Source organism: Biomphalaria glabrata, chromosome 4 (genome assembly GCF_947242115.1).
Source record: "Biomphalaria glabrata chromosome 4, xgBioGlab47.1, whole genome shotgun sequence".
Lineage (NCBI taxonomy): Eukaryota > Metazoa > Mollusca > Gastropoda > Planorbidae > Biomphalaria > Biomphalaria glabrata.
In genome coordinates, this window is record NC_074714.1 from 3903023 (window position 1) to 3931005 (window position 27983).

Genomic DNA, 27983 nt, shown 5'->3' on the forward strand with positions numbered 1-27983 from the left:
AATACAATACAATGTTGTGGTTAAGGGTGATTTAAAATGGGACACTTGATGTAAACTATGGTATAAATTATAAATTCTTTTATGAATCATTAGTAACATGAAGTCATTAGGGTTAAAATGATTTTAAATGGAATCTTTATTAAGAGACGGAAAGAAAATGAGCACAGACAGAAGAACAATTTTACATCGCGTATATTAATTCAATTTTTCTGTTTGGCAGAATTCTTTTACGCATTATTTCCCCATTTTCCAATTTCGTGTCTAGTCGAAACCTTACACAATTAGTTGACCGTCGATTAAATACAAACATTAACCAATTAGTTCATTACTAAGTGAAAATTACTTATTGTTTACTTGAAAAGGGAAATAAACCTTGCATTAGTGAGAGAAAATGCCAGTGATAGGGCGCTTCATTACCTTCTTTCGCTTTGCTTTTTTAAAAAATAATATCTTGTGTTTCGTTGTTGTGTGTTTTGTTTTAAATTTAGCAACAAAATATCATAAAATGAAGGAAATTTTTTTTAAAGTTCTTGCTACAAGTTTTCCCCAGCAACATACTATTCTGTAAAGATCTTTAATTAAAGCCAAGACATAAATGTCATTAACTCTTTTTTAACACAGCAAAACTTCATGAACTATTTCACGTTAAATTCAGTTATTGAGATGTGTGAAAATTGAACATAAAATTATGAACATTAACGTTGTATGGTTCTTTTGGTAGTATTAAACAAATTAATAATTTACCGTTGGGTCATTCTTCTTTCTTCAATGTGTAATTAATACATTTCTTCTTGAATGAAATCTTCTCAAATTATTATAAGCAGTTCTGTTTTACAGAAGATAGGTAACCACAGTTCTGCATATTTTAAATCAACTAACGAATAATGTCACGTCCATATAAACTGCTGGTAGAACGCGCTCATCAGATAGTTCAAATCAGCAACACAGGGCAACGATTTCTCAAAGGGAAAGAACTGAATGACTTGGTCGTATTACAGGGAGACAAGGGAGGCTATAGCATCTTGGTGGATCGGTGAGTAGTGTCCAGTGCTGGCAGTGGCGTAGCTAGGGTGGGGAGGGGGGATCCTAATTTCAAAATCCCCCTGAGCCCCCGCTTGATTGGGGGAGGGGGGGAGGACCAAATGAGTGTCCGAAGTTTGTTTTTATATTAACTATTATGCCATTATCTCGTGCCATGATGTCGAATGTCAAAATGCTGGGGCCCCTAAATTGGTCATCCCCCCCGGCCCCAAATCCCTAGGTACGCCACTGGTGCTGGATTCACCTGTAACATTGCCTCTGGATATTGTTGTAGTTTAAAGATTTTATTCAACCAATGTCATATGTCTTACAAAAATATGTCTTCCCTTTCAAGGGAACTAATAATGCTGATCACGATCTGTTATAGTGATGGATTTATTGCCGATGTTGACACCAGTAAGGTCATTTCGGCTAAGTATGACATTTGTGACGTAGATGTGGTCATCGATGCTACTGGTCAGTGCATATTGCCAGGTAAGTCTTGCCAAGATATGCTCTTGAGTGGAAGCAATGTGTTTTCTTATACCGGTACTAAGTACGAATATGTTTACTTAGACTCCTGCCTGTGGTATGGGCCCTTTATATTTAGCAATAACCAAAAAACAACTGAAGTTAAATAAATGCACTGTGGCGCCAGAAGTGTGGTTATCTTATCCTCTTATCTTGTCTTATATGATACAGACGTTACTTCGAAAAAGAAGATGATTACGTCCTTTGTAAATGTGATACAACTCTTTCAGACATGAATTCCGAAAACTCTTATCTCCAACATAGCCTGGGATATTTGAATTGGTGAAAAATGGATATGCATTTTAAAGAACTGAATATTTTAATAATTCATATTGAAATCATCACCTTCACTTATCCCTTAGTCGGTTGGACCGTTGGGGCACTACACAAGATTTGTCAACCGTCTTTCTCCATTCCTCTGTGTCTTTCGCCTTGAATAGAACGTCTTGCAATGACAGGCCCGTCCATTCTTTTATGTTTTCTTTTCATCGCTTTCTGTATCTTTTATTTTTTCTTTGTACTGTTTTAGTTAGCGTTTTTTTTTTACAGTAGTTAGCAGGTCATCGTGAGGTCAAATCGCTGACATAATCCTATCTTTAATCTCTTTGTTTGTGGTCTTTGAATGTGATACCTAGGATCCTTCTGTAGCATTTCAATTCTATTGCTAGGATCCTCCTCTCTAGCTCTGCATCCAAGTCAGCGTCCAAGACTCACAAGCATGTAAGAATGTGGCCATGTCCAGGGAGAGCATTATTCTGATTTTGGTGTCGATGATAGAATTAATTAAATATGCAAATCTCAAGTAAAACTAAATTAAAATCAATAACTAATCGACAGAAATAGATTCAACATGAAGCTTAAAACTTATGGATACAATGCATGCTATAAAAAACGCCTTTAGTTTTTAAGATGTAGTCATAATTGACGGAGGGTACTATGGCGACTTTGTCTATTAGACGTAGGGGCTGAGAGGTAAAGCGATTGGCTCACGATTTACCTCACGCCTGAAAGGGTCACTTTCTTTTTTTTCTTTTTTTTTTATTTCTTAATGAGATGACGTATTGACATGTACCTAACCTATATAATTGTCTATTCTGATATGTTTCTTTTATAGGATTTGTGGACGCCCATACACACCCAGTCTGGGCGGGAGACAGGGTTCACGAGTTTGCTATGAAGGTAAGTGCGCCTACATTTTCTATCAATTTCTTTTTTTTTTTATCTCCCCGCCAGGAAGAGCTCTGTTGCGTGTACGTCTGCCCGGTTTATAAATTATGCATGAATTAATTCATGAAAGATGGCTGCTGTACAGTGTTCATGACAAAGCTAGGGGAGGCTCCGACACATCAAACTGAATACATAACTACTAGATGTATGAGATGCCAATAATTGCATGACGATTTCTAAATGTTTGGAACCTAAGTTGTTTTTGTTTTTTTTAAATATCTTTTAAGTAAGAGACGCTTAAAGGCTGTTGACGCATACTTTTAAAATGTTTCACTTTAAATAAAATGACATAGGCCTATCCCACGACGTCTGTGCTAGCCGAATTGAATAGTGACAATATATCAGTAAAGGGAAAATACATTCTTCTTTTCCAATAAGTCATTGTCGCAGAAGCGGACAAGCGGACTAGGTGTCAAAATAAAACCAAACTAGCAGACCCGTGGCGTAGCATACGCCGCTATTTAGTGACGGGTGAACATGCCTGGAGAAGGAGGGCGCGGTCGCGGGCGGAAGGGGGCATGGTTGGGCGACGTAGTGAGTTATGTATACAGAGAAGCGTACTCCCCCCTTTGCGTGGTGTCCCACGTGGTTGGGCGACGTAGAGAATTATATATATTTAGATAGATAGATATTAAGATACGATTCCACCCACATATTTGAATACTTGGACAAGTGTTTGTGTTTTGGACAAGTATCTTAGTCTTGCTTTGAATACTTGATACTTGTCCAAAACACAAACACTGCACCTCAAGTAAGCAATAATGGCCAACCACTAGAAATTGTTGATCACTTTTGTTACCTTGGCTCCATCATATCCAACAACACTCTACTGGATAAAGACATAAACAACAGGATAGCCAAGGCAATGACCACCATGTCACGGTTGCAGAAAAGAGTCTGGGACAACATATTGCTGACTAGCAGTACTAAAGCCCTAGTCTACCGGACCTGTGTGTTGAGCACCTTGCTGTACGGAAGTGAAACATGGTGAACCTACTCATGGCAGAAAAAAAGCTGAATGTCTTCCACCTCCGTTGCCTAAGGCGGATCTTTAAAATAAGGTGGCAAGATAAGATAACCAATAAGGAAGTGCTACAAAGAGCAGGATGCCAGGACATCCGCTCTGTTATCAGCAGCAGACGCCTTGGCTGGCTTGGCCACGTTCGTAGAATGCCAGTAGGTCGACTTCCACAGGACATCCTGTATGGCGATCTAATAGAAGGCAGGAGAGCCGCTGGTCGCCCACTTTTACGTTATACGGATGTATGCAAACGCGACATGAAGCTCTTCAAAATCGACAATAGCAGCTGGGGAAAAGTAGCACTGGATAGATCCACATGGAGAGAGAGCATAAAGGAAGGGTCTCGGATTGCAGATGTCATACACTACAGAAGCAGAAAGAATGGTGATAATGCAACGGCGCTTGGTGATCACATATGCCCAACCTGTGACCGCTGCTGTGTGTCAAGGATTGACCTCTTTAGTCACACAAGAAGTTGCAAAGGAAAAGGTCGTCTCTCGAGACGTAAAATGCCACAGATTTGAATACTTAAGATAATGCTTGGTATTCATTCGTACTAATATGTAAATTTTGATAAATAAATTGAACTCTGTACGAAGGCTACTTATTCTATTTGTAGGCTGGTAGAATAAATATAATTTGAATAATACATTGCTTTTTTTCACGCAACAAAAAAAAAACTGTTGGAAAGAGTTATGTACCTTTTTCATTCCAGCTTGCAGGCGCCACGTACATGGACATCCACAAGATGGGAGGCGGCATACACTTCACCGTCAGCCAGACACGCCAAGCAGACGAGGAAGAACTGTTCACGTCATTGCGAGATAGGCTGGCTCAGATGGTCCAGTCTGGGACAACTCTCGTAGAGTGCAAGAGTGGTTATGGCCTTGACCTCGAGAACGAGGTCAAGATGCTGAAAGTGATTGAGAGGGCGAGAAAGGAAGGTGGAGTGGACATATCCAGTACTTATTGTGGTGCCCACGCTGTTCCTGCGTAAGTCCCTGAAAAAGAAGAATTATAATTATTATATTTAATAACAACCCACGTCGTGCCTCAACACACTTGAGTTCAAAGTTCACAGATTTTAAATTGAATATTTCAATTTAGTTGGTTCCTAAATGCCATCAAACTCATAGAATTTACAATGATACTGTTGTTTTTTTTAGTCATTTCTAAACATTACTATTATCTCTGAATATTCTAAAATCTATTAACCGAAAACTTAATAACATGCAAAATAAAAATAAATATTTTTAAAAAAGCTTATGCAAGTACTTTACATTCACAGCCATATTTCTCACTTTTATAAGATTTATTACACTTTTCAATATCGAACAAAATCAAATAATTACCAGCATTTAATTAATAGTGCCACCGAATCAAGATAATTTAAACAATATTTTGGTTTACTAGAGATAACTATTATTGAATAATGTATTCAAGAAAAAAGTACCAAAATCTCTGCTTTAAATTCTAACAGCTTTAAACATATTAGAGAAATGCTCTTTTTATTTAGAGGGAAGACGGCACAGGAAGCCACCGATGACGTCATCCGTAACCAAATCCCACACATTCGTCGTCTCGTGGAAGCAGGCGAGCTACAGGTGGACAACATCGATGTCTTCTGTGAGTTGGGTGTATTCGATCTGAACCAATCGCGTGACATCCTCAAGGCGGGCAAAGACGTTGGTCTGCAGATCAATTTTCACGGTGAAGAGCTTCACAGGCTCAACTCCGCAGAGGTGAGATGTAGCCTGTTTATTACAATCGTACAAATCTAAAAAGTTATATGCCTACATACCTGTGTCATGGTTTTTAACAGATTTGTAGCTATTGTTTTATTCATTTGCATTTTTTCGTACCGGTACAGATTTTCAAAATGTTCCACATCTCACTTAAAACTTTTTGCTATTCCATTTAGATGGGAGCTGAGTTGCAAGCTCACGCCATAAGTCATCTGGAAGAGATTTCTGAGTCTGGGATTGAAGCCATGGCCTCGTCCGGGAGCGTGGCAGTAGTGTTACCCACAACAGCCTACACTTTGCGGCTCAAGCCTCCACCTGTGAGAGCCATGATTGAATCTGGTGTGACAGTTGCTCTAGGCTCAGATTACAACCCCAACGCTCACTGTCTGGCCATGGTAGGCTCTACAATTTCTGGTTTCAGCACATGATTGGAAATGTACAGAAAATTATTTTTTTTTGTACAGAAAATACGAAGTTTAATTTTAATTAAATGCTTTATGAACACGAGAGAGTGAGAGGGAGAGAGAGAGAGAGAGAGTTTGAGAAAGAGGCGATTGTGAGCCTAACAGGAAAACAGAATGCTAGAGAAAGGGGGGTGAGGGGGGGGGAAGAGAATGAAACGATGAAGAAATTCAGCTGTAGAAATGAGAAGAAATAATAGGAGACACACAAAAATAGTAATTCAATTGTAAGGAATAATTGACTTGATACTGAAGCCCTGATTTTAGAATTATCGTGTATACTTATAGAAGTCTATTAAATCTATTTATATCATGTCGCCCTGTTATCTCTGAACAAATTAGCTGACTGTTCGTTGTTCTTTTTTACTCACATTTTAGTTTAAATAGTCATTAAATACTCCCCCCCCCCCCCCAAATAAGGTGCAAAAGTTGACAATTGTTTTTTAAGGAATCGATATCAGCCAGATAGCTGAGCAAACTTCGATACATTTAAGAAATAAAGATAATTAGGGTAGAAAACCGAACCCTCTGACACCAATCCTAGCGATACCTCTGATATTTAATCTTATGTAGAGGTAACAAATCCGCAGCAGTCAAATAATTTGCCGATGTTTTTTTTTCTTAATAATAGGCCTAACAGTCCAAAGATAACTTTTACTTTTTTTTTTTGTACTGCAGCCACTTGTCATGAATCTGGCTTGCGTTACAATGAAGATGTCAATGACTGAAGCTCTTGTGGCAGCCACACTAAACGCCGCCCATGCCTTGGGCAAATCTGAAAGTCATGGCTCTCTTGAAGTGGGCAAGGTTGGCAACATGGTCCTAGTGGCAGCTCCAAGGTTTGTGCCTTCAGTTAAATAGTACTGGCCTTTTAGTTAAATAGTACTGGCTTTTCATTTAAATAGTACTGGCTTTTCATTTAAATAGTACTGGCCTTTCAGTTAAATAGTACTGGCCTTTCATTTCAATAGTACTGGCTTTTCATTTCAATAGTACTGGCCTTTCAGTTAAATAGTACTGGCCTTTCAGTTAAATAGTACTGGCCTTTCAGTTACATAGTACTGGCCTTTCAGTTAAATAGTACTGGCCTTTCAGTTAAATAGTACTGGCCCTTCAGTTAAATAGTACTGGCCTTTTAGTTAAATAGTACTGGCCTTTCAGTTACATAGTACTGGTCTTTTAGTTAAATAATACTGGCCTTCCAGTTAAATAGTACTGGCCTTTCAGTTAAACAGTAGGCCTACTGGCCTTTCAGTTAAATAGTACTGGCCTTTCAGTTAAATAGTACTGGCCTTTCAGTTAAATAGTACTGGCCTTTAAGTTAAACAGTAATGGCCTTCCAGTTAAATAGTACTGGCCTTTCAGTTAAATAGTACTGGCTTTTCATTTCAATAGTACTGGCCTTTCAGTTACATAGTACTGGCCTTTCATTTCAATAGTACTGGCCTTTCAGTTACATAGTACTGGCCTTTCAGTTAAATAGTACTGGCCTTTCAGTTAAATAGTACTGGCCTTTTAGTTAAATAGTACTGGCCTTTCAGTTAAATAGTACTGGCCTTTCAGTTACATAGTACTGGTCTTTTAGTTAAATAATACTGGCCTTTCAGTTAAATAGTACTGGCCTTTCAGTTAAACATTAAATATTATTTGAGTTATTATTACATGGAGGTAAATCCATAAAAATTGCAAACCTGTGTGTGTGCGCGTGCGTGCGTGCGTGCGTGCTTGCGTGTGTGTGTGTGTGTGTCTCTCTCTCTCTCTCTGTGATGGACATGTTCACCGGATGGAGGACAATCGCATCCCGAAAGTCATATTCTCGGACAACTCGCGTCTGGCTCGAGAAAAACTGGTCGCCTCCACCTCCGTTACGTGGGCGTAATAAAGCGGGACCTCAAAACAGTGAACAGTAATACTGACCATTTGAAAGACATATCCTTAGACCGGAAAGACCGCACTAGATGGAGAGAGACGGTGACCAAGAAAGCTATGGACAGTGAAAAAAACATGGGCCTCAGCTCTGGAAGAAAGGCGTGCCATACGAAAAATGGCCAGCTCCTCTACCACCAAAGCGAAAGCCACCTTTGTGGACGGGAGTGTCTCTCCAAAACAGGGCTCCACAGACACGTGAAAAAAGTGCTCGAGATGAACCATATAGTCGTCCCATATGCTAGGACAAATTTGTACAAATACTCCTTCTTCCCTAGTGCTATTAGAGCATGGGATAGGTTGTCCGAGCTAGCCAGGAAAACCAGTGACTTGGCAGAATTTAAGTCATTGGTTAATATGCATGACTAAATGCATAACGCGTAGGACGTAATCATCATCTTTTTTGAAGTAACGTCTGTATTATATAAGATAAGAAGAAGTCGCTCTACGACTGAAGGAGACCAACTAAATTCTGAAGTATTGATGAGCGAAGTTATATAATAAACCATATATGTTTTTGTGAAAGTCGAATCAAATGTCCATGCTCTTTCACTTGTAACACAAAGTAGAAGTCTAAATGATATTACTTGACAACAGTAGGGTGAGGTGGGGTAAAAATCCCTCTCTAAGCTTCTATGGCCTGTTAAAGCTAGATTATTAATATATTTGCATCTTAAATTTACTGCTATTTGAATACAAATGCATTATTTGATATCTTATTCATTCAACCCACTGTTATGAATACTTTTAATTTCCTGTCTTCTAGTTGGGAACATCTGATCTATCAAATGGGCAGTCACAACAATCTCATCTGGCGTGTCGTATGGAGAGGTCAGACAGTGTACCACAAACATTAAGACACTCCTACAGCATTCCATTTACTGCTGAAATCTACATCTTTAGGCCAGCATTAATTTCTGTCACATACAAATTTAATTACAAATATTTTCTTTCTTAATGAAGACATATTAAAACCTTTATATGAAAGAAAAATGTGTTTGTTTGCATTCCTTTTAAATGCGGAGGAAAATGTATTATCGAAGGTAAAGAATGATATTTTAGTCAATGTGTATTGTTTTGAATGGGTGAATGATCCAGAAGTATACTTTATGTTAGTGTTGTTTTTTTCCAATGCTAATTTTTATTTTAGAATGTCGAGCAGATCTACAAGAATAGAATAAATTCAATAATAGGTACCATTACAATAATGAGCATATTTGATTTAGGAATGAAATTGCATTGACTGCAGTAGGGAAGATATATCACTAAATGTCATTTTCATAACATATCTGACAATAAGTTGTTCAAGGACATTTTTCATATTAAAATAAAGTAAAAGCTTTCTGTTTTTATAAAGTTACTAGAAGACCTATGATTTCTTTATGAAAGCCTTGACCTCAATTTTTAACATTCAGGAAAACAAACTACATGTAAATATATATTGACCTCAATTTTTAACATTCAGGAAAACAAACAACATGTAAATATATTAAACACAGTATAAACATAAATATATCAAGAAACACTGGGTGTTAATTTAACAATGTTTTATTCCAAGTGATCAACAATTTATTGTATGTGATGTTCAACCAGTAGCAATCAAATTTTTGTCAAGTTAAATAATAAATCAAAAACCAGTACTGCAAAGGATAAAAGATGTATTTGAAATGTCCAGTGATAAATCAAAAGCACTCAATGTTATAAAATGTTTTTAATGGTAAATAAAGTTAAAAGATAAAAGATGTATTTCAAATGTCCAGTGATAAATCAAAAGCACTCTATTTTATAAAATGTTTTTAATGTTAAATAAAGTTGAACAATGCCATGGTCAAATATTACTATTAAAAACATTTTCAATTCACAGTATGACTTACAAAAACTACATCTGAATTTTAGGAGATTTGTTAAAAATATAACTATTAGAGCTTATCACCCTTCTTAACTCTTTCTCTCCTAACTGACAATACCAACGTTGATTCCATCAGAATGTGTTAAATAATTACGGAAAGAAAGAGTTAATGTTCCATCCAATAGGTAGAGAGGGTTTTCACAAACAATATTAAACTGAGTTTACATTGCAATCTTCTCTTTGTTTGGCTTTCAATGTGTAAGATCCAGCTTACATTGTTTAAACAGTAAACTGCTGAAGCATTGGTAAAGAAATATAAGGCGATATAAGATAACCAAAGGAATAACAAATGAAAATAAAAGGAAGACATTTTAATAAAAAGAAAGAAACAAATGAATGTAAAGGGGCACTATATTAAAAGATCACTATGGCCAAGTCAATTATAAAAATTATTTTGTGTTACAAGCAAAAGAGCTTAGAAATTTGATTTGACATTGTTAAAAAAATTGAAAAAAAAAATTAGAAGATTATAAACCTTTTAAAATACAAAGCATATCAAAACACCTTTCTATATTTTTTACACCTGATATACCAAAATGTATAGATTTTTTAAAGTAGTTTTTTTTTTTTTTGCCGGAATATGGATTGAGAAATAAATTTGGAGCCTGTGAACATATGGCATGAATTGTTCATCCTGTATGTTTTACATACAAGAAAAAAAGACTATGGTACATTACATAAATAGATTTTTCCTGTTTTGTGGACAACGAGAAGTGAATATCACTATCTAAATGTGAATAAAATGGATAGAGGGTAATTCCAGCAGTCAAAATAGGAATACAAAAGTTATTACAGGATAAGGGCAACTCTAAATAAAACTGCACTTACGACTCTAGTCCACAGTGAGTTTTACATAAAACAATTCAGTGATTAAGTACAATAACAATTAAAAAAACATTATGAAAAGAAGGAAAAAAAAGACAGAAAAGTGATTCATTCAATTATAACAAAGATGATCATTCAACCCCTATTGACAAGAAAATAACAACAATATTTAAAAAGAAATATACAGTGAGATTTAAAAGGCTATTCTAACATTTATTTTAAGAAAAAACATGTTGAGTTACTCTGTTGTTTATTGCTAAGTATTCACATCAATTATATTCTTCACAAACAAACAAAAAAAATCAGTAAAGATTAAACTGAAAAAGTGAGTTCAGTTGACTAATAGAATATCACTACTAAAGCAGGTTTTTAAAAAGTAAAGTTCTATATTTATACTAGAGATGTTAGAAAAGAAAGATATATATATATATATATATATATATAATGTCAGCTAAATCATAAATAGCATAATAACAAAAACATTTGTATACAACCAGAGATACTCCACTAGCAAGTACATTTCAAACAATGATATGTTTAATAGTATATTGTTGTCAACCTAATCTTAAAACTTATCATCATCAGTCCCTTGACTTTCGTCGTAGGAGTGCTGTGACAGTTTGTGAAACCAAATCCCTCCATTCTTCCCAGTCTGCAACTGTTCTTAGTAGGATATAGAGAGAGGCTGGTCCATTCTTTTACCTTGCCCAGACAGTTTTTCTGTGGACAACCCTTTTTTTTTAGTGCTCCCTCCACTGTACCTTGAAGAATGACTTAAGACAGTGAGTCATGTCTTACAATATGACCAAACCAGCTCAGCTTTGAGGAGTTCCTCCTTGTATGTTATTTAAATTGAAATGTCTATTTTAATCTGATTACAACTATTCAATTATAAATATTAATGTGTGAACATAACTAAGAATATATACAATAAAAATTATTAATCTAATCTAGTAAAACTAAGACATTTATGAAAATGTATAGCAAGCTAAGTAAAGTATCTTTATTTCTAGTACCAGACAAGATTTATTAATCAAATTATGGAATGATCAAGATGAATGCAGATTTTGTGGTTTTATTTATTCTTAGTTAAATATGGATAAAACCTATTGAGACATCATGAATCTTCAAATGGGCTGCATAATACAAATATGTCATAAACTAAACATGTAAAACTGACATTTTATATTCTTTCATAAGTGTGTAGAAAAGAAATAAAATAAAAAGCTTTTATAATTAGTCAACATAAAACAAAAATAAGCTTATGTACTAATATAAATGTGTAAACTAAATTTTTTTAGTGACCTAAAATGCACATAAATTTAATTGTTTTGAGGAAGTGGACAAGACTCTGACATTTCTTCACAATTAGCATAGCGATTTAAATTAGGATTATCAAGATCTCCTCTGTTTTTGTGATTAGTACTCTCTGGGTCATGAGAAGGTGGGCCTGTGGTTCGAATGCAGGCGCATCTTGGCTGAGAGCTTCCTGCTGAGTAGAACATTCGAGGTACACCAACCCAGTCTCTGGCAACTCCACCACTTCGAGTTGAACACCACACCCTCCCTCCGCTGTTTTGGCTCCATTCAGAATTGCACGGCGGGAAAAGCTTTTTATCATTTTCAATCAAGTCTTTCTCTAGTAAGGCTTGTTTCAATTTCTTCTTGTACAACTGCATCATAGGAAGTTCTTTTCCATCTTTGTCAAAAAAAGCCCCTTCAACCTTGCCTATAAGCTTATAGTCCTTTTCATAGAATGCTTTCCAGTTCTCTAGACCAAGCACTTCTGCTGGTGATAATTCTGAAATATCATCTGTCAAGCCATCTTTATCAAACTGACCAGTGACATATGCCTTGGACCCGTCAATGCCTGCGAAAAACTCGTATCCTCCCCCAGGACCATAATGTTTTCTTCCCTTGGTAACGTCGAACACATAACCAGCTAATGCTAGATAGACGTCCCCATTATTGTCTCCCTTGTACAAAGCAAGATTGTCTTTTGTAAATATTCTTATGTGCACATTATCTACTGTTTCATTTTGTCCTAAAGCGCTTTGAAAAAACTTTTTTACACATTTCGGTCCAAAAAAATAAGCAGCGACTGCCACAGCTATTGACAACAAGAAGAGTTTTCCTCTCATAGTAAAAGTTTGTTTACTTTAAGTCGGAAATGCAAAATGTAATAATGCGAATGTCTTCAAGCGTGTTGTCAAATGCTGTCAAATCTAAAAAGTTTACCAACCTAAAATTATTAACTCATTTCTTTTATAAAATCTATTATTTGATCTTTATTTCTAGAGTCTAGATCTACATTAATTAAGAAATATAGATCTCGATATTTTTCAATTTTAATTTGGGACACAATAATAATTAATAATTGAATGCAATAAAAAAATTCGCGCAATACTAAAAGTAGTCTAGGTCTAAAAAATGGAATAGATTCGTAATAATTGAAATGATAAAAAATTACAATTCAGGGTAGGCAATGTCGTTATGAGAAAGCGTCAAAATGGCAGCGTTTGGATTACATTTGGGCACGTGTTCTACTTGCATTGCTGTTTACAGGGTATTGTAGTATTTAATTTTAAACTAGATTTAACAAATACACGATCTAGACCTGGATATTTGGTCATATGATAGATCTATGCGTTGGGGACTTCGAAACGAACAGCTTCAAAAACGCGCAGGGCGTCAGGGAAATGAAAAACTTGTTTTAAAACTAAGTAAAAGATCTACAAATAAAAATATCAACAAGTGAATTGACGATAATAATGATAGTTGATAAGATCTGGAGTCTAGACCTAATCTAGATCTTATGTATTCCTAATTTAAGCTAATCTCAATGATAAATGTAACTAAATTTCTAAATGTTATGACAGTTATGACACAGCAGATCATGATGATGATTAGAATTTAGATCTCTCGATCTAGAATAGATCTATAAAGATGATGGCATTGATGCTAGAAAAAAAACTAGATCTATAATTCAATGTTTTTTTTATCAATAATTTATAAAAATAAAATCAAAGATCTAGTCTAGCAGAATATATAGCTGTAAACCTACACACCGGCTATGTCTGTTCAACTGTTGATCTGTTCCCAGGCTTTATTGCCTTTATATTCTAGAGTAACTTACATCTATCGAACACCTTCGTTTTAAGGTACTTATCGAACACCCCATTGTATTTTTTAAAATTCTCCTTTATTTCGATGATTATAAAGAAACTAGTCCATTCTTATTGTGCATCGTCCATTTCTTGATAGTTAAGTTATAATTAGTTTCATTTTCACCCGAGGATCATTTTTTTACTTATATTCAAAGTGCATTGGTAATATTGGTATAAAAATTTCACATTTTTTGAACTCTTGGGAAGAGTGGAGTGAGTCTCGGGTTAAGGGTATTTTTTAATGCTAATGACGCTTCAGCTAAAAAAAACTATATAATACGCTTCTAATTAGGCTGAGAAATATTTACAACTATTTATTTGAAAGTGTCCTTTGTTACCTAAACATGAAAATTGAGGTTTAAAAAGGGGGTGTTCGATAATAGCAGTTTTTATATAAGCAATCTCAGCTTCGTAAGATATCAAATGCCATTTTAATGTTAAAAATAAACATCAAAGGGATATAACCCAAAGAAGACAAAATATTTAAATTATATATTTTTTTATTGTTATTTTTTAAAATAATGTAATGCAAAGTACAGATATAAATTAATCATATGTTACAATTTGTATCAGCTATTTGTGGTTTACCGTAAATGTGCTATATTTTTTTAAGTAAATAGATTTACATCGATATGCACTAATTGTACCCATTTTAAAAGCTTGATTTTATGACACATATATTATATATTATAGCTTGATGCTAATGGCATCTATGGCTAACCACAAGGAGAAACAAAGTGGAATGTATTCAGTTGTGGAATGTATTCAGTTGTTGTTTCTTTTTCAGATGCCCCATTCTATTAACTTCTGAATTTGCCCGATTCTATTAACTTCTGAATTATGTGTTATAAATACCAATACCTAGCGCATGTGCTTGATGTGAAGAGATATTAATAAAACGAAAGGGCAAAGGGGGAGGTATAGAATGCAGATATGGTATTTTGAAATAAAAATGTCTTGGGCAGGTAAAAAAAAAAAAAGGTCGGGGGGTGGGGGAGAGAAACAGTCAAGACACTGTATCCAGAGATCATCAATAATTGATCGACCATTAGAATGTGACGTCAGCCTCAAATACATAGAGTCAGTTGTGCTTCTCGATCTAGACGTGTGGCGCCAAGTCTATAAAATTATATATATATATATATTTGCCATAAAGTATGATAAAGCTCATAATGCGCTACAAAGACACTCCTTTGAAACATCACAAATACACAAAATAATAACAATAACGCATTTAACCACTCTCCTATTCTGCCTACACCCCCTTACCCGCGCTTCCACTCTCCAACATTCACACTTTTTAAGTGCAAAGTAACAACGTAAATTTCAAGACTCAATCCAAACGCAGCCACCAGACTAACACACAACAAAAAAAAAAATGGTCAGTGATAGCGTAACACACAGATGTAAACCAGGCCATCAACACAGCCCCAAAACATTGTTCAAGTTGTAGTAAGAACAATGTTGAGGGGAAAGGGGGAGGAGCCATCAGTCGAGTACCTACGGTCAAGCCGCTAATTAGGTCACAAACACTAGGCATGATAGATACGTAGTATATATAGATATGTTGTTTGTGTGTGTGTGTGACAAATACTAAGCGTGCTCTAAAATACGTTGTTTTTTTTTTGTTTTTTTTTTGGTTAACCAGGTGGTTTAGGGAGGGCGGATTTATCTACATCTATAGGTAACACAGCTTGCAAGCTACCATAGCTTTTCAGCACACACACACCCCCTCCCCGCCCAGATCGAAAAATATCTAGCACTGACTTTTGGGCTGTTACATACACTGAGCGTGCTAGATCGGCGGCTAGTTACGTAGGGCCACGTACCGTATGTTTCGTTTTTAGGTCAACCAATTAAACTGTTGTGTCCTGCAATGACTTGGGGAGGGCGGGATTATCTATTGGCTACCAAAGCTTATTAGGCTCTCCCTCAAATAAATAATATCTGGATTTAATTTATTAATGGCCTTATGTCTCAAAATAGCTTAGACCTAAATAAGTACTACGGTAATGCGTTACTGGGCTTAGCACCGTCAGTTTCTAAACAGAGCTGATCAGTGATAGATTCCTTCGATGTGGACCATTTGAAAATGACTAAAAATCTGTCTTTCTTGACATGGCGTAAAAAGAAAATGATATAAATAAAAAAAATATAGATTATAACACTTTTGAAACACCATACTTTTCACAAAATTTTAAGATTATAACACTTTTAAAACACCATACTTCTCGTGTGTTCGATAAGTTCTTAATATGTTCGATAAGATAAGATAAAGCTAAAAAAGTGTTCGATAATTTAAGCTTTTGAAATCATCAACCTGACCCATTTTAACATCAAATATAAGTTTAACTATGAGTAGTAATAGAATAAAACATGTCTACTTTTTAAGAAAAATGGATGAGGAGTTCACAGATACAATCAGTTTTTTTCTAGGTCTAATTTTTACAGAGATACACAAATTCAAACATAAAAAATGTCGGCGAATGAGCTTAACTTGTTCGATAAACGTAAGTTACTGTATATATAAATATATTGATAATTATGGCCAGAACACCCCTTTCTTTTCTTTTTTTTTGAATACAAGTAATAAATGGGCCACATTTTAATAGTCAACTTTTACACTTTAAACTTACAGACTTTTTTAGCCAGGGAATTTTAAATGTGTGTATCTGTTATAATTAAATACAGCCTGCTCTCTATTTCTTTCTCTCTTTCTTTTTTGCTCTCTGGAACCCGCATTTTGTTTTCTTTTAACCTGCGCATCATAAATTCTTCGACATTGACTTTATTTAAAAAGAACTGCTACATATTGTGCCCCCGACTCTTACAGGCACTCATATTTTGGACCTGTTAATAAAATTTAGTAGCACTTCCATTTTTTTGGCCTCCCCCCTCCCGGCCAAAGACAAAAAGTTAGTCCTTTGTACACTGCACTCTATCCCTCTATAATAGTCTATAATTTCTCTTCCTTCTTATGCTTCTCAATTCACTCTATTACTGTGACACACACCCCCCTCCTCTCTTTGGTTAGTATTACTTTTATTTTTATTACCTTTAATCTTAATTTAATGCAATCCTTGCACTGTAGACTGTTTATTATACATTTATTCATACCATCAGTTTCAGGCCTTTATGAAAATATGCATTTTCCGAAAGCCCCAATTGAATGGCACTTTCTTGTTCCCCTTTCTACATTTATTTTGGTATTTTGTTCTCAATATTATTAAAAGAAATATATCAATTTGGTTTTTTTTATTGTACATAATCATTTATCTCGTGAACCCCTTTTGAATGTAGTGAAATGACAATAGATCAAGATTATTTAATTAATAATAATAATAATCTAGATCTATTAGATAAAGTTCAGAATCTATTTTGACTGCATTTTTGTGTTGTTGTTTTTATACATGTCTAGATCTAGACTATTCTAGACTCTAGATCTATTTATCAACCAGAAATAGTTTCCATTGGAAATTGTTAATCATGTTTCAATGAAGATCTCTTTTTATCTTTAGGATGGAAAAACCAATGTCATAGCAAATGATCTTGGAGACAGAGTAACTCCTGCAGTTGTTGCTTTTACAGATCATGAAATTGTAAGTATTTTTTTAAATTTACTTTTTCATCGATCCTTTTACTAAACAGTATAAAATACATCATGCATGATGTTCAGAAACTCTAAGAGACAGTAGTGGTTAGTATGCATTGCAATTCTGGTGCGAATGTGATTCTTGACTAGCCAGCAGCCTTGGCTTTAGCATGCTACACATTACAAGATTTTATTGACCATAGTCTCTGCACTATTGGTTTCTCTTGACTTAATGAAATAGTTTCTGCCTGACCAAACTCAAAGAAAGTTTCTTGGTCAAGGGAACAGTTTCAGTTGGTGTTTTCATTTAAACTTCTTCCTAATGATCATTTCTAGGTCCAGTACTTTTGATATCATGTAGGCCTATACTTATCCACTTAGAAGTGTTATAAAAACAGATAGCGTTTCATTTTTATAATACCTTTTTGTTGATGACACACCACTTTTTAGATGAACATTAATATATATTATGATTTCATAGTGTTTTGAGCCTACGTTTTAAATGTTTGCTAATAAAAATATTGCTGTAACTTATCCAACAGTCAAATGTTAAATCACCCCAATGAAAGAATTGTATAAAAACACTAGTTTCATAATATAACAACAGTAGTTTAACAAGTATTCAAATACAGTAGTCAGTAATAACAACACTTCTTTCTTGTTTACATCCTAATTATGAACCGCATTTAACTTTGCATGTCTTTGTCCTGTGTCTTACGGTGCACATTCTTGCACATAATGGCAGTGTGCAATGCAGGATCATAACAATATGTTCATTAAATTAATATTTAAAATACTTTAGTAATTCTGCTACCGCATTAAAATTTTAAATAAATGTTCAAATCCTGGTGAAGACTGGGATTTTTAATTTCCGCATCTTTTGGGTGATTCTGAGTCCACCCGGCTCTTATGGGTACCTGACATTAGTTGGGGAAAAGTAAAGGCTGTTGGTCATTGTGCTGGCCGCTTGACACCCTGGTTACCCGTAGGCCACAGAATCAGATGACCGTTACATCATCTGCCTTATAGACCACAAGGTCTGAAAGGGGAACATATATATATGTTCTCCTTTCAGACCTTGTATATATATACGTTTGCTATGTTTTAAAACTTATATGTTTTGTGTGTAAATGTTTTCTTCAGTCTGTCGGAGCAGCAGCTAAACAAGAAATCATTCGCAATGCCACGAACACAATCTTACATGTGAAACGTCTTGTTGGGTGTAAATTTGAAGATCCTCAGGTCAAAGAGTATATGGAGACAGCCAGTGTTAAGGTAAGCTGTTGTCCTTGACATTGTCAATGCAACCTAGCTGCTAGTAAAATGTACAGTGTAAAATCCAAGAGATCTATTTGTTAAGGGTTTAGGTTTAAAATGTTTCTTCTCTATGATACACAGGTTGTCAAAGACAATGACAAGCCAGTATTTGAAGTTGAACAGAAAGGAAAGTCTGTCAAGTTCACAACACAACAGATTATGGAACTCATCTATAAAAAACTGCTGGGTATGTTTGACTAGAGCAGCACTAAAAGTCAGTATTCATGATCATGAACTACCAGTTATCTGTTACAAATAATAGCATTGTGTTTTTTTTTGTCTAATTAGTCATAAATTGTATTAAAATTGAAATCAATAGAAATATTTGTATTTTCACCTGTAAGAAAATGGCTACAATGATTATTTAACTACTAAATTAATTAATATTAAATTGCTATAACAAGGGGAAAAAAAGTTTAAATTTCATGTATTTGTCTGCAGCCAGGAATGTTAATGCTTTGTCATATTTAAAAAAAAATTTTTTACAATTCCAACCAGATTGACTTTCTCTTTAAATTATACATAGAACCAGCATTTTTTTCAAGAACCCTTATTATGTTACATACATACCCAACCTGTGGGTTCAAATTTAAAATTTAAGAGTAGATTTTAGAATATTCAACTTTGTTTTTTTTTGTGTTTGCACTGTTGACGTAAATTTTATAAGTATAATGCAATGTTACAAAGGGCAAAGCAAAAAAAGTAAATTCGTTTTTGCTAAATCTTTTATTGTCATTATACTAGTTAATCACTTGCATTTTGCTGTTTATTTTGTTGTTTTTAGAAACTGCTCAAAGTCATGGAGGAAGTGGTATACAAGATGCTGTATTAGCTGTACCATCTGATTTCAACATGGAGCAGAGAAGTATAGTTAGGTAGGGTCTTTATAATCTGCTTAAAATCAATTTTTACAGTTGATATTAAAATTACCATAATCTAATACATTTTTTATGTACCCTACATTTCTATGCCTAGTTTATTTTTGTATTGTGTGTGGTGACAAAAATGTAAAGGAAGAAATCTGTGTATTATTTTTACAGTGAAGTTGCTAAAAAGGCTGGATTCAATATACTCCGTGTGATCAATGAACCTTCAGCAGCCTTGTTAGCTTTTGATGTTGGACAACTAGATCAAACAGAGCGCTTGTAAGTTTTGAAAAAAAAAATCAAGCATGAAATCTTTCAAATTTGCATGAATGTTACCATTTCTTTTTCCTGTTTAGTTTTTAGACAAAGATACACTGAATGCACCTCATATTGCCCTGGTTAGGGAAAAAGTAGGTGGAGGTGGTTCTTGCCAAATCACACCACAATCATTGGTCTTGGAAACTTGGGGGACTTAAATACATTGTATATGAAGAATGGATGAATATGAAGAAATTCCTTATAGCACTGCCTTCAGCAGCTTAAAGTGAGCTGACCCGGGACAAGAATGCAGTGCGCTGTGTAAACTGTAAAACCCTCCCCAGTAATGGTCGCTGCCACGGCGAAACCTTCAGGCATAACTTGGTGTGAAGAGCTCATGGTTCACGTCTGACTGTTGGATAAAATCCTTTCCAACAGCCGCTGGGATAATGGCACTTTGGTGCTGATTCCCTGCTGGACCAGGTGAACTTATAAATTATCTGTACCACTAAGTCTTGAATGAAAGCGTGACTAATCATAGGCTTCAGAAACTGGTTAACTTAAATTTTAAATTGTCTTTACAATTAAGTCTTGAATGGAAGATGTACTTTTATTTCACTACTGCTAAATTTGTTCTTTGCTTTCAGTAAATGCCTAGTTTATCGCCTGGGAGGCACATCCCATGATGCTGTGGTGTATGACGTGGAGCAGGGCATGTACAGAATAATTGCGAAAGTGTCAGACAGTCAGTTTGGTGGAGATAAGTTTACGGATGTATTACAAGGCTTCCTAACATCTGAGTTTAACAGGTCAGTCAACAAAACATACTCGTTAGATACCGATACAAACAGGCTAGGTTTTTCTCAATTTCTTTGCAAACTCTGCAAAATGGTAATGAATGGATCTTTTCTGTAGTTGCTTTGGACAAAATATGTAGGTCAAGCGGAATCTGTAAAGCCATGTAAGATACAAGACTTTTCTTTAATATTCAAACTTGACAATGTGTTATTATTGTTATTAATTGATGTCAAAAAGTCAATTGAATTGAAGTGACCTTAGAAGTACTATAGAAAGGGGTCAGGCTATGCAAAATAGTCCACTTATATACAATCATTTCCCATTCACTTTCCCTTATTTTATCCTAGATAATAATTTTACTTATACATTATTCTGAATTAACATATTTTAAAAAAATGTTTTAAACCCAACTCTTCTTGGGGTTAAGTTAGGGAAAAAAAAATAGTTAAAAAGATATTTTTCTGTGATATGATTATATTTGGAAAAAGAAAAGTATGTACCAAAAGATAAAATATTAAAAGAAATAGAGGAACATTTTTTAGTGAAGATGTTACTCTTTGTAAAAAGTGATGTATACTTCCTATGACATCATCCTGATCAAGAGCATAGATTTAATTTCTGCCTAAGACTGCACATTGATAACTATCCCTTATGTATTGAACAAAAAAGTTTATCAATGTTAGAAAGAAATGTCTTTTATACAGATTCTAACAAGGTTTTAACTAGATTTTCCAATTTAAAAAAAAATAATTTTAGTTTTAGCTTGAAAGTTATTTGTACAATAAGCAATATAAATACAATAGGCTTTTTACCGTAACACTGCAATTATTGTATGGTGAGTGGACTTCACATAACAACCTGCTACTTTTGACTTCATGACTTAGTACTTTGACTTCATGACTTACTACCTTTTAGTGCCCAACTTTGACTTCATGACTTACTACTTTGACTTCATGACTTACTACTTTACTTCATGACTTACTACTTTGACTTCATGACTTACTACTTTGACTTCATGACTTACTACTTTGACTTCATGACTTACTACTTTGACTTCATGACTTACTACTTTGACTTCATGACTTACTACTTTGACTTCAGGACTTACTACTTTGACTTCATGACTTACTACTTTGACTTCATGACTTACTACTTTGACTTCATGACTTACTACCTTTTAGAGCTACTTCGACATTAAAAATCTTTATTCATTTTTTTACTTTGCAATTTAAGATAATTGGGTTTTTTTGGTTGTGAAAATTTAATAGAGTTATAATATTGAATGTTTATAGCCATAGCATGTGGTTTTTACGTTTTGGCAAAGAGAATCATGAAAATAATTTGATCAATTACAGAAGTGTTATTTCTTTTAGCCAACCATTTCAATAATTTTTTATAGACAGTTTCGCTGCAATATGTCGGAGAACAAGAGGTCGGTCATTAAACTGGGTCTGGCTGCAGAGCGCTGCAAGCATGCTTTGACCACCATGATCACTGCCCAGTGTGCTGTGGACTCGTTATTTGAGGGATGTGACTTTCATTACAACATGTCCAGGTAAAGTGGTCGGTAAGGTGTCGAAGTCTGACTGTACTTAAGCTAAGTAAATGAACAAACGGCTCATAATATTTTTTTTCTCTTGAGATATGCTCATTTACCAAACAGTTTTACTCAACCAGAGCTGTTATACTGTGATTTTACAAAAATAAGATCAGATTTCTGCTTTACTGACTTGATGTTATATTCATATTGCTTTCTGGGAGAAATTTCTCACATGGATTTCTTACTTTTTTTTACACACGATTTGATTTATACTTAGGACAGGACACACACCTCTGATAAATTACCATCTCAATAAAATAAATCCCACACAACTACTCCTCCTTGGTAGACACTGCGCCCACCCTTGTGAAACCATAAACCATATCCTTTTTGAATACCTCTTCCTAATCCACCTTAGACAGAACCTACTACTACTCCAGCCCAACATAACCAAACACCCTGTATGGCAGTGCTGAACAACTAAAGAAAACAGCACACTATTTTTCCTTGGCACAGTTTGCAAAAGAGCTGACAGCTCAGCAGCAAAAAGCTGGCTAGAAGAAGAAGAAGATTTATACTTTTTCAGTGTCTTACAAGTGAAAATGTTTAAATATAAAATCCTATTTTCTTTTTCATTCTATAGACTTAGACTTAGACTTAGGTCCTCCCGCGCCGTTCGGCGCATTGAGCGGCAAGCTGTCTCCATAATGATCTGTCACTGGCAATGTCTGAAGCCTCCTCCCACCTGGTGTCCACTGTTCTGAGGTCCTCCATGAAGGTGTGTCGCCAGGTAATACGAGGACGTCCCTGTTTGCGCTTTCCTCGTTTTGGCTTCCATGTTATCGCAACTCTTGGTGTGCGTAATTCATTTTGACGTAGAACATGTCCCGCAAACCTCATGCGACGCTCAGTCACAACCTCACTAAGTGTTCGACTCCCAGTTCGGCATAGGATTTCCTTGTTTGAGATCCGGTCTGTGTAACTGACTCCCAAAATCCGTCTCAGCCATCTCTGTTGAGCCACATTTAGTCTTTTCTCAATTTTGACAGATGACTTCCACGTCTCACATGCATATGTAGCAGTTGGAATGACGATTGTGTTGAGAAGGTGTATTTTTGTCTCGAGTCCAATGGCTTGGCTAGTCCAAATAGGCTGCAGCCTTTGGAAAATGCTCCCTGCCTTTCCTATTCGACATGCTACATCATGGTAAGCATCTCCATCATTTGTTATGATGCTGCCAAGGTACGTGAACTTGTCCAGCTCTTCAAGCTTTGACTCGCCAAGTCTGACGGGGACACCCTTTGCCTTATATCCAACTCGCATAATTTTAGTCTTATCCAAGTTTATGCGGAGGCCAAATTTGGGTGCCTCTCTGTCTATAGACTTAATTGAAAAAAAAATCCTGAATCCACATTTTATTTTGTTTGAAAGAGACTCTCAAACCTATATTGGGACACTGAAAACAAAAAGCTGATTTTTAATGAGCAATCATTGGTTTAATCTGATTGGTTTTCTTTTTGTTTCAGGGCTAGATTTGACAGTTTGTGTATGCCTCTAATTACTAAATGTACCAGTCTAATAGATCAAGCCGTAACCCAGGCTGGGTGCGCAAAGGAAGACATTTCAAAAGTGGGTTTTATCTTATGTTGTTGCATATTGCTTTGCTAAGGCACTAAGAGTGTTATTAGATAGAAAGGTTAGACTTCAGTAGCTGAATCAAATAAATATTTCGTAACTAACAAATTGTTTATATTTTTTTATGTTTCAGATCATCATTTGTGGTGGTGGAGCCAAGCCTCCAGTGGTAAAAAAAATCATTGCTGATTTTCTTCCATCTTCGTCCTTGTTAAATAATATCCCAGAGGATGAAATTATTGCTATTGGGGCAGCCAAAGAGGTGAGCTTGTCCACACCCACTTATTACATTGAGTTGTTGATTCAGATGAAAAAAATGGCCAAATGAGCAGTAAAAGAACAAAAAAAAAAACAACAATATGTTTCTCCCAGTGAAGATAATTTCAAAAAGACTTACTTACTTAGACTTAGGTCTTCCCACGCTGTTTGGTGCATTGGGCGGCAAGCTGTCTCCATAAAGATAGTTTTCTTTATGTGTCAAGTTTGCCGTTTCTGTAGCAATTGTGGTTTACATTACATTTTAATTCTTAATCTTTTGTTGAGCAATCAGGCATTGACTAACAATTTCATTCTCACCTATTACCCTCAATCTAGAAGGTGTGTCTGATTTCAAGGTTTTGAAATAATTTTTCAAATCATCAATGGCATTGACAAAACAACAGAATGCTTTTATTTAAATAAAAAAAACAACATTACAAATGATTAACCTATAACTTGAAACAAAAATTTTGTACAAATCACAACAAAAAAATTCACTTTTTTTTCTGTAATGGAACCATAATATTTCACTATTAGCGGAATCTTTTGAACGCGAGTTATAAAAATGTCGCCAAAACCAGTAAGCTTTGGGCAGGAGGGGTTGTCAGAGGCTATTTGAGACGCATGCCATTGGAAGCATTTTATAGTTAATGATGAGCTTAAGACCATTGCCATTTTGAGGCTGGACATTTCAAGCTAATGATATAAAAAGAATGAAAAAAACAAAAAGGGCTTATTGTTTTTATTTTTTACAAAATAAAAGTTTTTTTGTTGTTTTTTTTTAACTTTGATCTTGGTTGCCTGATAATCTACAGTTGTGTGAACCTAAATTTTGTGTATTACTAGGCTGCCTTGTTAGTTGGTGGAAACAATGCGACCAATGTGGGTATTGATGCTGCTGCCTCCACCGTCAACTTTAAAATTTTACCCAAGTCTGTGTGCATAAAGGTATGAAAAACAAGTGGTCTTTCAAACTAATGGATGTGCTGTGTATGCACTACTAGTTGTGCTTGTTAGTACAATAATTTTTAATTTTCATGGCTGGGCAAATCAACTATAAATTTTATCTTGTAAATCACAAACCACCCATCCCTTTGGTTTTATCCCTTCCATTGAGATCTGTTTATTGTTTCTTTCCTTATCTCTACTTTGATTTGCCTGCATTTAATCTGTTTTTGTTTTGGGATTTGGTCCTTTCACCCCTGCAACATTTGAAATTTTGTCCCAAATGACTTTGGCATCTCAGTCTTCATTTTTTATTGATATATGAAATATTTTGCAAAGATAGTTCTTGGTTGGTTCAATTTCCTATCATTTCTATCTTGCCTTAGTTCATAGATTTTTCTGAAGACTGTTTTAGATATTTTATGAGTTTCCTTTGGTTTGTGTTAGCATAATATTTTTACTGGCATTCATTATTACTTGTTTTATTATTGTTGTAGGAAAGGATAAATATATCTTCATTTTAATCTTAGTATCTAGTTTATGTTATATATAATATTGTGTAGAACACTTTTGAAAACCATATTTTAGATGACTGTGTGCTTGTTTTGTTTTTAGGCCAAGAAAGACGAGCTGGAAGTTGTTATACCACAACATAGTCTTGCTCCTTGTCGTAGGCAGCACACGCTGACTCTCGATGCTCACCAGAGGGCAGTGGTTCTTGAAATTTATGAGACAGACGAACCAGTTCAGTTAGAGACTGCTAGACTATTAGCCAAGGTGATTTATTTTTAGTATTTTCCTCTTATTAGCATATGTCATCTTGGTGATTCAATACCTAAAGAGAAAAGGCGCTCAATCTTGGTAAAAAAAATAATGTTCATGCTATTTGATAATTCTAGGAAGTACTAGTTAGAACTTAATATATAAAAGTTTAAAATAAAAAAAATATTTTATTAAGAAATAAGCTTTTTTTTTTTAAACTAGAAAATTTTTAACTATTGTTGACACATTGTATTGTACAATATCTTGCATTGTAGTAAAATGTATTCTAAATGTTTGTTTTTATTTCATCCATGTTTTCAGTTGGTCTTGAGAGATGTACAGCCTGGCTCTACAATCAAATCTAACTTTCATCTAAGAAGGTTAGTGTTAAATGTAGTTTTTTCTTGTTTGAATTACCAACTTTGAAATTCAAATGTCCACCACCCTCTCTATCAATAACTGTTTTTAATTAGGCTAATAGTGTTGTCATTGCCAGGTCAACAAGGCAGCCTCGTATTACGCCCTGGAGTAATATGTTAAGTCTTACTCTTTTCTACATTAATTTTAGCCATGGTCATTATAGAGAGAAGTCTTTATATTAGATGTGGCACTGTGTTGGAAGACTATTATTTTATTAACAAATGGAGTATTTTTATTTGTCTCTAACATCTCGTGTCTACCTGATTGTCAGGCCTATCATTTGCTGAATGTTTCTATTCACATGATAAATCTAGAGCGTCATTGAATATAATATGATTGTGACAGTGTCATGTTTCCCATGGCATTATTTCACAAATACAATTCTTTTATTTTCTCTCAACCAGAGAAGGTGACCTTCATGTGACATGCCAAGAAGTGACATCTGAGAAGGTTGAAAGTGTGACCATCACATGTCACTAACACCGAGTGACCAGCTAGTTTGTGTACAGTAGAATGTGTCTGTGTGAAGTTTGTATTGACTGAGAATGTTACCTCCCTTTGTATTTTATTATTGTTTTACAATTTAAATGATGTAACAAAACTTTTTAATCAATCTGCAAGTATGAGTGACTGATCACACCATTTCTATGTCTATAGATTGATTGGTGACATTTGTTCTTAAATACTATATACTTCTTATTGTTTAATTTATATAAGCCTGGCATTATCAATAAAAACACTGAAATAAAATGAGATTGATTTGAAGCATCTGTTATCTATCTAATATTTTTTGTCACTTAGTTCATACACCATGAGCTTTGCAAAAGCTGGACCATCGTCCATGGCTTTATTAAGCTCTGCTAATTATAAAAAAAAAAGCTCTTCTATATGAGTCTGACTTTTGGCACATCAGTTAGAAACATGCAGTAGGGTGATAAACAACTTTCTGTGCTTTGATATTCTTTGTCTTTGTGTGACAAAAGTCTTAGCTTATACATTGTTTGTTTGTAAAATGTTTTACAGAATTCGGATGTTCCTTCAGAGTTGAAGATAGTTTACTTCCTAGTCCAAACCTCCCGCAGGACGACGGGGGATGGGAGCCAGCGGGGTTTGAACCCTCGACCGTCGATAAATCCGAACGACAGTCCATCACGCAAACCGCACGACCAGGCAGACGTTCTCTCAGAAAAGAAGATACATCCTATGAGTATCCATGGTCCGATCTAGTTGTGCATGTGAATGTGAGACTTAAACTCTGCCTGGTCATTAGTTTTCCTGGCTTGTTCAGGCAACCTATTTCTTGTTCACTAGGAAAGCGCTACTCTATTAAAATTATTTCTCAAAGGAAAATGTATATAAGTCCCAATCCTTTCAATGCATGGGGTGGCTGTAATGTACTCTTTCCCTTTAAAAACTTATCATTTAAAAGAAAAAAAATTGGCTGTGTCTAGTCCGAGCGGGAAAAGGGAGTACAGGTAATTTCACAATTGAGTTGTATCTTGAATCACTCAGTAGTCAGTACTTAATGATGTGTATGCATGTAAGATTGAATCAGTTCTTCTTTATAGTTTAATGATTTAAAACATTGTTGCATTTTGTTATCATTGAGGTTTTTTATGAATTAAACTTATCCAAGATTAAATTTATGTATGGTACTTCAAATGATAGATGTGCAAGAAATTTAGATTTTTTTTTAACAAGTATAATCATAATTTTCCAGTCTTGTTCAATTGGCATTTATTGTTTGTTGTATTTATTTA

General features: G+C 34.9%; 3 protein-coding genes across 5 annotated transcripts in view; 2 read left to right on the forward strand and 1 right to left on the reverse strand.

Moving 5' to 3' along the window:
* Positions 1–8889, forward strand: part of LOC106071962 (probable imidazolonepropionase) — a 207720-nt gene extending 198831 nt beyond the window's left edge. For 2 of the 3 annotated variants that reach the window (XM_056027400.1, XM_056027399.1), the window contains exons 2-9: positions 838–1033; positions 1409–1515; positions 2666–2730; positions 4515–4792; positions 5316–5541; positions 5721–5939; positions 6684–6844; positions 8698–8889. In XM_056027400.1, the coding sequence (XP_055883375.1) occupies positions 885–1033; positions 1409–1515; positions 2666–2730; positions 4515–4792; positions 5316–5541; positions 5721–5939; positions 6684–6844; positions 8698–8788 (1296 nt within the window). In that variant the 5' untranslated portion in view covers positions 838–884 and the 3' untranslated portion in view covers positions 8789–8889. The remainder of the gene's footprint in view (positions 1–837; positions 1034–1408; positions 1516–2665; positions 2731–4514; positions 4793–5315; positions 5542–5720; positions 5940–6683; positions 6845–8697) is intronic. The other variant, XM_056027401.1, reaches the window with a different exon arrangement.
* A 574-nt stretch (positions 8890–9463) lies between these two features.
* LOC106071964 (neuferricin-like) lies at positions 9464–12878 on the reverse strand. Its single transcript, XM_056027405.1, has one exon. The coding sequence runs from the start codon at positions 12804–12806 to the stop codon at positions 11988–11990; it is 819 nt and encodes a 272-aa protein (XP_055883380.1). The 5' UTR covers positions 12807–12878; the 3' UTR covers positions 9464–11987.
* Positions 12879–13085: 207 nt separating this feature from the next.
* Positions 13086–27906, forward strand: LOC106071973 (heat shock 70 kDa protein 14-like). Its single transcript, XM_056027381.1, has 14 exons — positions 13086–13231; positions 17351–17431; positions 18568–18699; positions 18823–18928; positions 19526–19616; positions 19782–19886; positions 20513–20674; positions 22063–22218; positions 23730–23832; positions 23972–24100; positions 24943–25044; positions 25657–25818; positions 26125–26183; positions 26628–27906. The coding sequence occupies exons 1-14, from the start codon at positions 13175–13177 to the stop codon at positions 26701–26703; spliced, it is 1521 nt and encodes a 506-aa protein (XP_055883356.1). The 5' UTR covers positions 13086–13174; the 3' UTR covers positions 26704–27906.
* Positions 27907–27983: the final 77 nt, after the last annotated feature.

Bases quoted from the DNA above. Each gene is read 5' to 3' on its own strand.
- LOC106071964 (XM_056027405.1), bottom strand. From the start codon at position 12,806: ATGAGAGGAAAACTCTTCTTGTTGTCAATAGCTGTGGCAGTCGCTGCT.
- LOC106071973 (XM_056027381.1), top strand. From the start codon at position 13,175: ATGGCAGCGTTTGGATTACATTTGGGCACGTGTTCTACTTGCATTGCT. The intron at 19,617-19,781 runs GTAGGGTCTTTA...TTATTTTTACAG, and splicing joins GAGCAGAGAAGTATAGTTAG to TGAAGTTGCTAAAAAGGCTG. The intron at 25,045-25,656 runs GTATGAAAAACA...TTTTGTTTTTAG, and splicing joins CCAAGTCTGTGTGCATAAAG to GCCAAGAAAGACGAGCTGGA.